This window comes from Hipposideros armiger, unplaced genomic scaffold, assembly GCF_001890085.2.
Source record: "Hipposideros armiger isolate ML-2016 unplaced genomic scaffold, ASM189008v1 scaffold_12, whole genome shotgun sequence".
In the NCBI taxonomy this organism is placed as follows: Eukaryota; Metazoa; Chordata; class Mammalia; order Chiroptera; family Hipposideridae; genus Hipposideros; species Hipposideros armiger.
Window position 1 is genome coordinate 1,340,626 of NW_017731362.1, and position 10,937 is coordinate 1,351,562.

The window sequence follows — 10,937 nt, forward strand, 5'->3', positions numbered from 1 at the left end:
ATATATATATATATATATATAGTCATGGGACGTAGACTATAGTGTGGGAGTGGAGTCAAGGGAATTGTAATAGATATGTATGATATTGGGGGGAAGTGGGGCGGCTGATTGGGGGAGGGGAGTTGTCACTTCGAGTGGTAAAAAGTATAACTATTGCACTGTGTTGTACAACTGAAACTAATTCTAAAAAAATGTGTATTTCATAATAAAAAATAATTAAAATTAAAAAAAAGAATGGGAATGGTAAGGCTTGCAAAGAGGAGAAAGATGGTGGTGACTAGACAAAGGTGGTAGTTGTAAAAATGGAGAGAAGCTGGCAGGTGGGGGATGTCCTTGAGGGGTAGAACCAACGGCACTTAAAGATGGATTGAATGTGAAGGTGAGGGAAACGAGAGACAAGAAGACTCCTGGCTGGCTGGCTGGCTTCAGTAGCTGGATATATGATCAGCCACGTACTGAAATGGAGAATCTGTGGGAAGATGAGGTTCTAACTACCAATAATCAGTATGAAAGTTCTTCACATTTTCACAGTCAAGTACCTAGTTTAGGACAATTGATTCAAATTGATGCGGCTGCTCCTGCATAAAACATTATAAATCTGGATGCTATCAAAATAAAACAAAACCGATGGATAATGAAATGATATCTTGATCTGTATCTTTTACATTTTACCTAAATTTACTGTCCTTCCCTTCTCTTTGCGAGCAAGCATTTAGTTGTATCACATTCAGATATTTATACATAAACTTTATGGTTGAAATTCTTACTTCTAACACGTTTGGCCAATTCTCATAGAAACCTGAGTGTTAAATACACATGGTTCAGACCAACAATATGTGATGGAATCCTGGCATGGTGGGCGGGATTTCCTCCAGAGGAACTCAGAGCTGCTTCTATGAAATGACAGGGCAAGGGAATCCAAGACCACTAGCATTCTAGCTGCCAGCTCGAAGCTCATTCTACAGGAAACAGATACATACCATATTCCAGTGATATTATCAATTCTTAGATCTGGTGAAAAACTTACAGCAAGGACAAAAGTTAAGCCATTCAATAACAACTGAGAGATACCTCAGATAAATAAGGACTTTCTGTAATAGCAAGACAGATCAATGAAAGTGAGATAGTTTAGATACATTGGTTGGGAAGTATTATTTCTAGATTTGGCTTTTTACCAAATATTCATTTGCTTATGGGTGTGTGATACGTAAGTCACTCATCCTCCCTGCTTTTCTCTCTTTCTCTCTCTCTCTCTCTCTCTCTCTCTCTCTCTCTCTCTCTCTCTCACACACACACACACACACACACACACACACACACANTGCCACAGTCCCTTACATTGGGCCCAAGGACTAAAAATGCCAGCAAGGAGATAGAGTCCCAAGCTGATAGCAGACTCTCTCAGGGGAAAAAAAAAAAAAAAAGAATTCCATTGTCAAAGTAGCAGTACAACTACCATTTTGATTCCATGGGTTTTCACAAATTTTCTTATAATAAACTTTTTTTCCCCTTGGATGTTGAATAGCAGAATCAGAAAGGGACAAAAAGAAAATACTGTAAAATCTCAGATTGTATGAAATGACTAACAAAGCTAAAGAGTAGTCGCTCTTTCCTTCACCCTCTTCATTCTGTTTCCCTCAATTATCTCAGCACCTCAGCCTCTGACAATGACTCACAGACGGGCAGCTGGGCACTCAAAACCTGGCTCTCTGGTAACTGTCAGTGAGTTCATGGGTATTAGCTGACTTCAGAACACTAAGACCAAGAATTTCTTCAAATTCACTGGGACTTTCTAAGGATGAGAAAAATAAGAATGCACTAAAGAAAAGGGGGAACTAAACTTACCCTTTATTTTACAAAATCGTATCATCGAGCCCTTCGTAAATCTAAGCTTTCAAAGTGACTTCTTGCTGCTCCTGACATTCAGAAGGATACATTCAGAGGCATACAAAGCAGTTGTATGTTTTATCTAGAAGCCAGGGACCAGCACCAACAGTGCTTATCAGAAGAGGAATTTATTGAAGTATAATTTAATGGAGACCCACAGAACTGTGCAATTCAGCTCAAGTTCTGTTTCATTGCATATTATCCTTAGAATTAACATACAGCACAAAACCAAACTAGCGTCTATTTGCCTCAGAAAAGCATATGTTGAATTCTCTGAAAATATTGCCGTTTCTAAAAAAGCACCGAAGATGTCTAAAGGAAACAGATACAGCCTGGGAGTTTTCAATCCCATCAGTTTAGTGCAGAGCTGACTCTGTTCACTTCCTCCTGTTTCCTGCCAGACATCCAGACAATAAAAGAATTTGTACAGCTGGAAGAACAGGAGTAAAAGCCAAAAACAGAGTCAGGGCTTCTATGAGAGGCAGAAGAAGCAAGCAGGCAACATCTGGGGATATTTAAAACTGTGAAACAAATCCTAATTTATTTCTGACTTGTAAAAAAGAAAGCATAATGTAGCAAGTAAAATGGAGAGAGGAATAATTTTCTTCAGGTCAACTAAGTACAACCCATGAGACAGAGGAACTCCACTGATTTCAAATGAAGGGGGAAAAAAAACAACAAAAACAAACTATATACCTTGTTCACAAATTTTGCTTTGTGTTTATATACAGCATTGCTGCAATGTGCAGCATTGCTATAAACAGAGTCATAGCACCCCATGGAAACACCTCTGAGGCCGGAAGAAGAAGCTGCTGGTAAGAAAGACTCAGCGAGACCAGCTGCTCTCTTCTGAGCCACATTTCTATGCTTAAGTTCTATACGATGCCGTCAGTGAAATTGTGAAGTTATATCTCTGACGCTGCCTTTCCATTTTCTCCAACTTTGTTGGAGAATGGCTTTCCAGAGCAAATAAGATCAATCCATTAGTAACTCCATCAGCGTGGGGTTTACCTTGACAAGCTCCGGTGCGGATATTTGGAATGAAGCCACGGCGACAGGGGTGGGGCTGGGCAGGGCACATCTCACAGGGGTGGCCCCAGGCTCGGCCGACTGTGGCACAGCAGAGCGTTTTTGTGCAGACAATCCCGCTGAGCTGTCCCTGGCACATCTGGTTGCTGACCACAGTAAAACATGGGCCCGTCCTGTAATCTGAAAATAAAGAAGGAGAATTCCATGAAAGTCCAGAAAAGCAAGAACCACCACACAGAGGAACAGCTGTGCCCCGTCTTGCTGAACTCCAAATGGGGAAATGGTCTTCGGGGAGATAACCGCACATCACTGATTCCACAGGAAGCCTTGGGGAGACCATGCTACCTCCGAACCCCATTTTCCTTTCCTACAAAATGGGGATAAAAACACTGATGTCTACTCACGTTGAAAACACTATTGTGAGGATACAATGAGCTAAGAAAATACAACTGTGATGTACCACCCAAATATAACATAATACTATTATTACATATTCATTCACTCAAGAAAATGTATCAGTGCCTTCTATGAATCAGCCCCCATGATTGATGTCAATGCTTCAGTGTTCAAGAGACCAAATCCCTGCTCTCACAGAGCTTACACTCTATTATTATTCAGGATGGAGAAAGCAGAGAATTTTAAAACTTTCAATGAGGCAAATATGCTGTCTTCTTCCTGGGAGTTTCTTGAACAAAATAAATGGTTCCCTGTTTCTTCTGAATTGGGTCCAACTTATTTGAAATACAAAAAACAAGCAAGCAAAGAAACAAACACAATAATTGAGCTATGTAAAGACATTAGGTATTTACTATAAAGAGGAAGGACACTGGTTTGACATTGTAATCCGTGGGCAAAGGACCATCTTCAAAAGCAAACAGGGAAAAGCTAAGGCCACTGGAGAATTTCTGAGGCGTCTCATTGGATACAAGATTGGCCTCTATTTTTGTTTTGGGCTAGAGGGGAAAAGACAATCTGGATTCAGCAGCCATCAAACAAGAAAGATTAAGATGTAGTGCGCACAGAAGACCAAAATCAGGCTGTTCTCAGCCTATTGTGAGGAAAATTGGGGCCATAATACCCTTTTTTGTTTTACAGTGGCTTTGACAGATATGAAGGCTGGGCTGTGGGAAGACTCAGGGGCTCCTATCTACTACCCAACGTGTCATGCTTCCTCGTGTCATTTTTGGAAGTACACAGATACAGACAGAGTGTTTCCTGTGAGTCTAGGGGTGGGCTAAATGGCCACAGTAAGTTCTTTTCATCACTGAATTCTACAGTTTATGAAAATCACTAGGTGCGCCAATGAAACAATAGGGTTGTGTTTTCACTTTTATTTTCTTCTTTCTTTCTCTAAGTATCTCAGGGGACATGGACATGGAATTTGTTAAGGACAACTCTTCATTATAGTACCAGGAAGACTAACTATAGACCTTGGTTCCCCTCAAGTCTCTACATGCTCTGGCCTCGCCCACCTTTCAGCCCTATCTCCTGACACTTCCTCAGTTTACTATGTGTCTTTTTACTTTGTTTATATATTTTTTTAACCTCCTGATTTTTAACTTTTATACAGTCAAATTCTAGGTATATTTTAATATTCTTCGTAATGTGCTAGATCTATTCAAAATCTGCTATCTTCTTCCATAGATACTGAATTCACACAAAAATATAAAAATTAAATGCTTGAGCTGTTGAATTAAATCTCTGCCTTCATTTCATTCTGAGAGTAATGAAAAAGTCACTTAGAACCATGGCAGTTTGCAACAAAATAGCTCTTGAACGCAATAACTACATGGACAAAGCCCAAGGCTCAAGTCATCTTTCTAATTCTTCCAAATACTACCTATAGGCATTTAAAAACTACATCTGTGTTTTTCTCTTTTAATATTTTATCATGTATTTTTCTAATTTGAAAATAAATATTTCAGACAATTAGGAAAAAGCAGTAACATACAAACAAGAAAATAAAAATCACATGTAATTGCATGGAAACACTTGATAACATGTTGGATATATTATCGTAATTTTACGTGCATGTGTGTTTTATTTTTTATCACAAGATATGAATTATACTAAATAGACAATTTTGAATCCTGATGTTTTTTCACTTAACATTGCCAAAAGCGTTTTCCCATGTAATTAAATACTATTCCAAAACATGGTTTTGATGGCTGCATAATTTCCATCAAGTTATAGCATAATTTATTCAATAATTTTCTTACTGTGTGTCACTTAAATTGCTTCCAATTCTTCATTATTACACACAACATTCAGTGTACGTTACTGCTGAATTCCTTTAGCATGAAAAATGTTTAGTCTTGTGTAACAGCCATCAAGATTTTTATGACTATACATATCTTACATTTGAGACCAGAAAGAGCACAGCAACATAATATTTTATTTAAAAAATAAATAAAACATTTCATGTTAGGTAACAAGGAAGAAAATTTAGGTTTACTTCTTTTTTCCCTCTTAATTTATTGAGATAAGTGCAAATGCTTTAATCAAACAGGCTCATGTTGGTGTGCCATTTTCAATCTTTAAAAAACATAATGGAACATGAATTTTAATTTAAAATCCTCTCTTCAACACTGCTTGGATTTGTTTTTCCTCTTCATTTTGCCAAGATAACCCTATGGAATTATCTTACATATGAGGTCTGCAAAGGTTCAGGGTAGGCACAAATATGGTGTTTTTCTGAGTGATACCAGCAAATCCAGGGCACAATACAAAATGCTAGGAAAATATGACTCAGTCCTGTCTGTCACTGGTTCATGCCTTCAGACATAAATTTCTCATTGGAAGGTCTTCATAAAAAGAAAACTAACCCTTAAGACTTTTCCAGGGTCAACAACGTCTTGCCCTCATTTCAATATGAAACACATGGAATACAAATGCCACTTGTTAATTCTGACAATATTCATTAGACATCTCTACAGCCCACAGGGGCCCATCTTTATTAAATACACTGGATATTTGGCAAATAGTTTGAGGACATACAACAAATTTATGGACTTAACACATTTCCACTCTAGATCTTTATCATCACGGACAATGAACCAGCTCATTTGACCGTGCAGATCAGGATGTGCACATACATGTATTTGTAGAGGCATATTTTCAATAAAAACTTGCTGATTGCAGAGGGAGAGGCATAATCTGGATGAAACAGAACTGGACCTAAAATCTCTTGGAAAGTGAATGCTGTTTTAACGTGGTTTCCCAATGTCATTCCGATTTGGCAGCATGTGTTTTTGTCCGTACTTCATTTAGATTGCCAAAGTTATGCTGTTTTTAGTGTAATACTCCAACCACAGATAAAAAAAATAATCAGTCCACTATCCCAATTCCTTACTAATCATCCAATTATTTACAATTATTCCCATAGCACTTACATGACACTAGCCTAAATGTACACATTCTTCTTTTTTTTCCAGATAGTCCAGCACTAGACAAGGAATGTGCCTAATTCAGTGCTTGGGTAATGTCTAACTCATTCCCTCAATGTAAATCATCATTCCTAATGCAGCTAAAATATAGTATTAAAAATACTTTCTGTTTGCAAATTGCTCTACAATCACTTCCTTATAAGACCTCCGTGAATTAGGGCAACAGGCCAAGTTTTTCCAAAATTAAAATGCAATTTTACTTGTTTTTCACTGGCTTACTCTAGTATGGCTATTTCATGGGAAATTCTGCATCTACATGTTCCCATTCTAAGGGGTTAGGCTTGAGGACTGCTCCCCAGTCCCCGTAGATGTGGCCTCCAGGTTTGGGATCTAACCAACGTGTATCTGTAGCCTTCAATCCTCGGTTCCTCCCCAGCTCTGCAGCTCAGAATGCTGTGACATACAGCGTTATTTCACTTTCACTTGTAATCAGACTTCACCCTGAAGCAAATGCATCATTCACAAAGAATATTCTGTGGTGCAGCAAATTTTTGTCACTCCTGCCCAGTCACTAAAACCACACACTGCAGGGAAGGGACAAGGATATAATCTTGGGCACTAGACTCCAATTATTTTAAATCCTTTTCATAAAAATTACACATTAAAGGGTAAGAAATCAATTTATGCATGACTGAGAGGGTCAGAGCATGCTTCTTCCTTCCAGGTAGAAGCCTGGAACGTATTGGTTGGCCTCGGTTCCCAATATGTAGACTTTTAATACAACCTTCAGAGGAAGGGGTTCAGAGAACTTTTAGAATGAAGAAAGTTAAAGCAAAGAAGTTCCATGATCATAATCAGTCTCATAACTGCTGCACTTTCTTCTTACTCCAATCATTCTTAACCTAAGGACATGACCGAGTACCTGGGGAGGTGTTGTAAAATACTGATAGTGTGGGCCTAGCCCTTGTCCTGCCACAGATCTCCCCCCATGGAATCTGATTCAGTAGATGTAGCATGGGGTCAGAGTAGCCATATTTTGCCTAAGCCCCCAAAGTGATTTTTGCTTTTCTGAGCTCTAAGGTGTATCTCTGTCTCTAGTCCCCTTCTTAAACGTTATTGAGGAGTGCTTATGTTCCATTATTAATTGGAGATGTTTGCAAGATAGTTGATGGCTTATCTGAAAGTCTAATCTTAGAAATGTGAGAGAGCCCATAAATTGGGATCACTGCCACTCAACATAACCCAATATCTCAACCAGGACTGTCATTCTAATCACAGAAAAATAGTGTTCATTTCCATAGTGTTGACTGATTACGAGGCACCTTATTATGTTCTTTATTAATTATACTAACCACAAGCTCATTAAGCCAAACAACAAAACAAAATTGAAGAAGGACAATCACCAACTACTGCACTGTCCTAATAGTCAACTGAATACACATTTCCAAGATCTCCCTACCCAGTGTTAGAAAACACAATTATGTACATGACTTCACTCCACTACTATAAATTTCCACTTCCAGCTTTCCTGTCCAGTGCTGGAGCGAGTACCTGAGTGAAATTCCAGGAGGATTCTCCAAACAGAATCCAACATATTGATCAAACTTAGCATTAATAACCCCAGAAGTTAATTCTTAATTTCTTATCACTATCACAAACCAGTTTGAAATCCTTCCACAGCGCCTGATTTCATGAAATATGAGGTATTAAATAAACATTATCAAACCTTAATCAAATCAAGCTTCAAGCTTCAAGATCTAACTTCCAGCTGAGAGGGCATACAGGAAAGAAGGACAAGATAAATGATGCCTCAAGGAAACAATCAGAAAGCCCAGAATTTGTGATTTTCAAAGGCAACTGTCCTAGACTGTTCGAAAAGTAAACGACCCTGAGTTGAAAAAAAACCACAAAAAAACATAGGTACAGGAATTATGTTAGATTAAAAAGACATAATAACCAAACCTTAACTGGATACTGTTTCAAAAGAGACAACTGGGAAATTTTATATGTGCTGATATTACATGATACCGTGGAATTGTTGTTCTCTTAAATTTGATCATAGTATTGTATTAAGTATTGTGTTATATACAAGAATTTCCTTATTGTTTAGAAATAAAGTATCTAGATGTATGACACTTAATTTTCAAATGATTTAGCAAAATAATATTTAATTATAAATACATATATTATGTAATATATACTATATAATAATGTATACATATATTATATACAAATATATATTATATATGTATATAAATATACATACATATACACATAGAGAGTATTATGTGCATGAAAGTGGAAAATGTTAAATATTTAATGTAGGTGGAAGGTATATGGGTATACTTTATATTACTATTTCAACTTTAATACAGGTTTGAAAATTTTCAGAATAAAAATTCTGGGGAAGTGAGAATTCTTTTCTGGGCTACCTTTACTAGGCAATATTGCCTCTCCCATTCCATTCAAGCTATGTATTATTGTTTTAATAACAATACATTTTGAATATACAATCCAATCCACATATTTCTACAAAATACTACATGCAAGATAACTTATTAAGCATGGTCTACACAATGTTATTTAAAGAATATGAACTTTTGGCAAAATTTACTAAACTACGGTATGCAAAATATTTACCTTTAAGCAGCTACCTGAGATACAGCTTAATTATAACTAATTAAGCATAGGAATAAGCACAGAACTATTTCTATGTTAATATCATCCCTGACTTTTAATTTTTTGATTCATACATTAAAAATATCAATTATCACTATAAATTTTAATATAAATATTATTTCAAAATGCAGAAATAATATGATTTGTTGTACACCTTTTCATCTAAAATGCATATGAAACAATTCACCAAAATCTAGGCCTTAGTTCTGTGGGACCCAATTATGAGTGGTAGTGCTTCAACTGCAGAAAATTGTTGCCACATTTTATTCTGTTCCATGATGAAGAAGGCGGTAAGCAATCTTGTTCAGGGAAGAGAATAGCTCATTTCCAAATTATCATTTCCCTAACATTATTTGCTCCCTCACTCTACATCCTACAAGTCATTACTGATTTTCATTTTCCTCCAAAGTTATATTTAAACTACCATTATTAAAAAAAAAAAAGTGTGTGAAAGGTGAATCGAAGTCAAATTCCGGTCTTGGTGATATATTTACCATCAAGATAATAAAATCACAGAGAGTGTCTTCGTTTTTAACGGTCTGCAAATTCCACTCTACAGAACCAGCTGGCCCTGATTTTTCACTTTTAAAACGGCTTGTACGAGTGCCACGTTAAACCAAACTACAGTTTCACCACAGCGCATCGGCCATTGAACAGCAAGGCAAAAACAATAGTATTATATAACAATTTGATTTATTTGCTCTTTCACATTTTCTTCAAGGCCACCAAGTGTAAAAAACATTCTCTACAATCCAAAAGCAAGATTAACGACATAAGAGTAACAGGCCTTATGATCAATGATATTAGATCAAGTCATATATCTTAAAAGTGCCCTGTAATGTTGTTGAATGTCCAAATATAAGTTCTACCAAAAGTGAACTAAATTTCTCAAGAATCCTAATAGGATGTTTTATCAATAAAATTTGAAAATTATGATTATAAATGAGATTTTTCATATACAGAGGGCCTATGTTAGTAAAAAGGCAATAAAAATGAAAATGATTTGAAATATTTCACTGCAGGTTCCACTAATCTGAGGTCCCTAAAATAGTCAAGTTCCTAGAGACAGGAAGTGGAATGGTGGTTGCCAGGAGCTTGGGTGAGGGTGAAATGGGTGTTACTGTTTAATGGGTACAGAGTTTCAGTTTGGAAAGATAAAAAAGTTCTGGACATGGTGGTGGTGATAGCTGCACACAATATGAATGTACTTCATGCCATTAAACCATACACCTACAAATGGCCAAAATAGTAAATGTATATGCTGTGTGTATTTTACCACAATAAAAAAGTATCCCACTTTACAAAATTAGACTTTCTGACTTTCATGATGGGGTTCAATGAGTAAAGTTTACAATTGTAAAATGTAATCAAGGGTTTCTTTTGTCATTCAACAAATATTGATTGAGCTATTATGCTGTATCAGTGAGCAGCATGGGGTCAAGTTCCTGACCATGTGGAGTTTACAGTCTAGTGGGGGAGGTAACCATTAAATAGGTGTACATGCTTAAAGTAATTTTAGATTTGAGGATGCAATTTGAAATAAGCATGCTGCTAGGATAGAGGGTAACTGGTGATATCTATCTTGGTAAGAATTATCAGAGAAGGCTTCTTAGAGGGGGTGACATTTAGACTGAAGACTAAAGGAAGAGAGCAAGCCAGCTTTGTAAAGTGAGAGGAAGTGCTTTCCAGGTTCAAGAGACAGCAAGAACAATGGCTCTGAGCTGGGAGACATCCTGGCTTCTCTAGTAAAGAGAGAAGGCCACTGGACTAGAGATTAGAGAGCAAGGGTGAAGGGGCTCACCATGAGGTTGGAATGTTAGGCAGGGAGTGGTTTACATAGCACATTCCAGGCCACTGTGAGGAGTTTGGATTTGGCTCTAAGTTCAAATGAAGCCACTGAAAACACGTGCTCTTTTTTAAAGAGCGCTGCACAGAGGGTTCAAGAATGGGAATGGT

At 37.1% G+C, this 10,937-nt stretch overlaps 1 protein-coding gene across 1 annotated transcript in view; it reads right to left on the reverse strand.

The window, feature by feature from the left end:
* The window catches only part of FBN1 (fibrillin 1), a 212,923-nt gene that overhangs the window by 127,949 nt on the left and 74,037 nt on the right, over window positions 1-10,937 (reverse strand). The window contains exon 4 of the mRNA XM_019664564.1: window positions 2,899-3,096. Within this exon, the coding sequence (XP_019520109.1) occupies window positions 2,899-3,096 (198 nt within the window). The remainder of the gene's footprint in view (window positions 1-2,898; window positions 3,097-10,937) is intronic.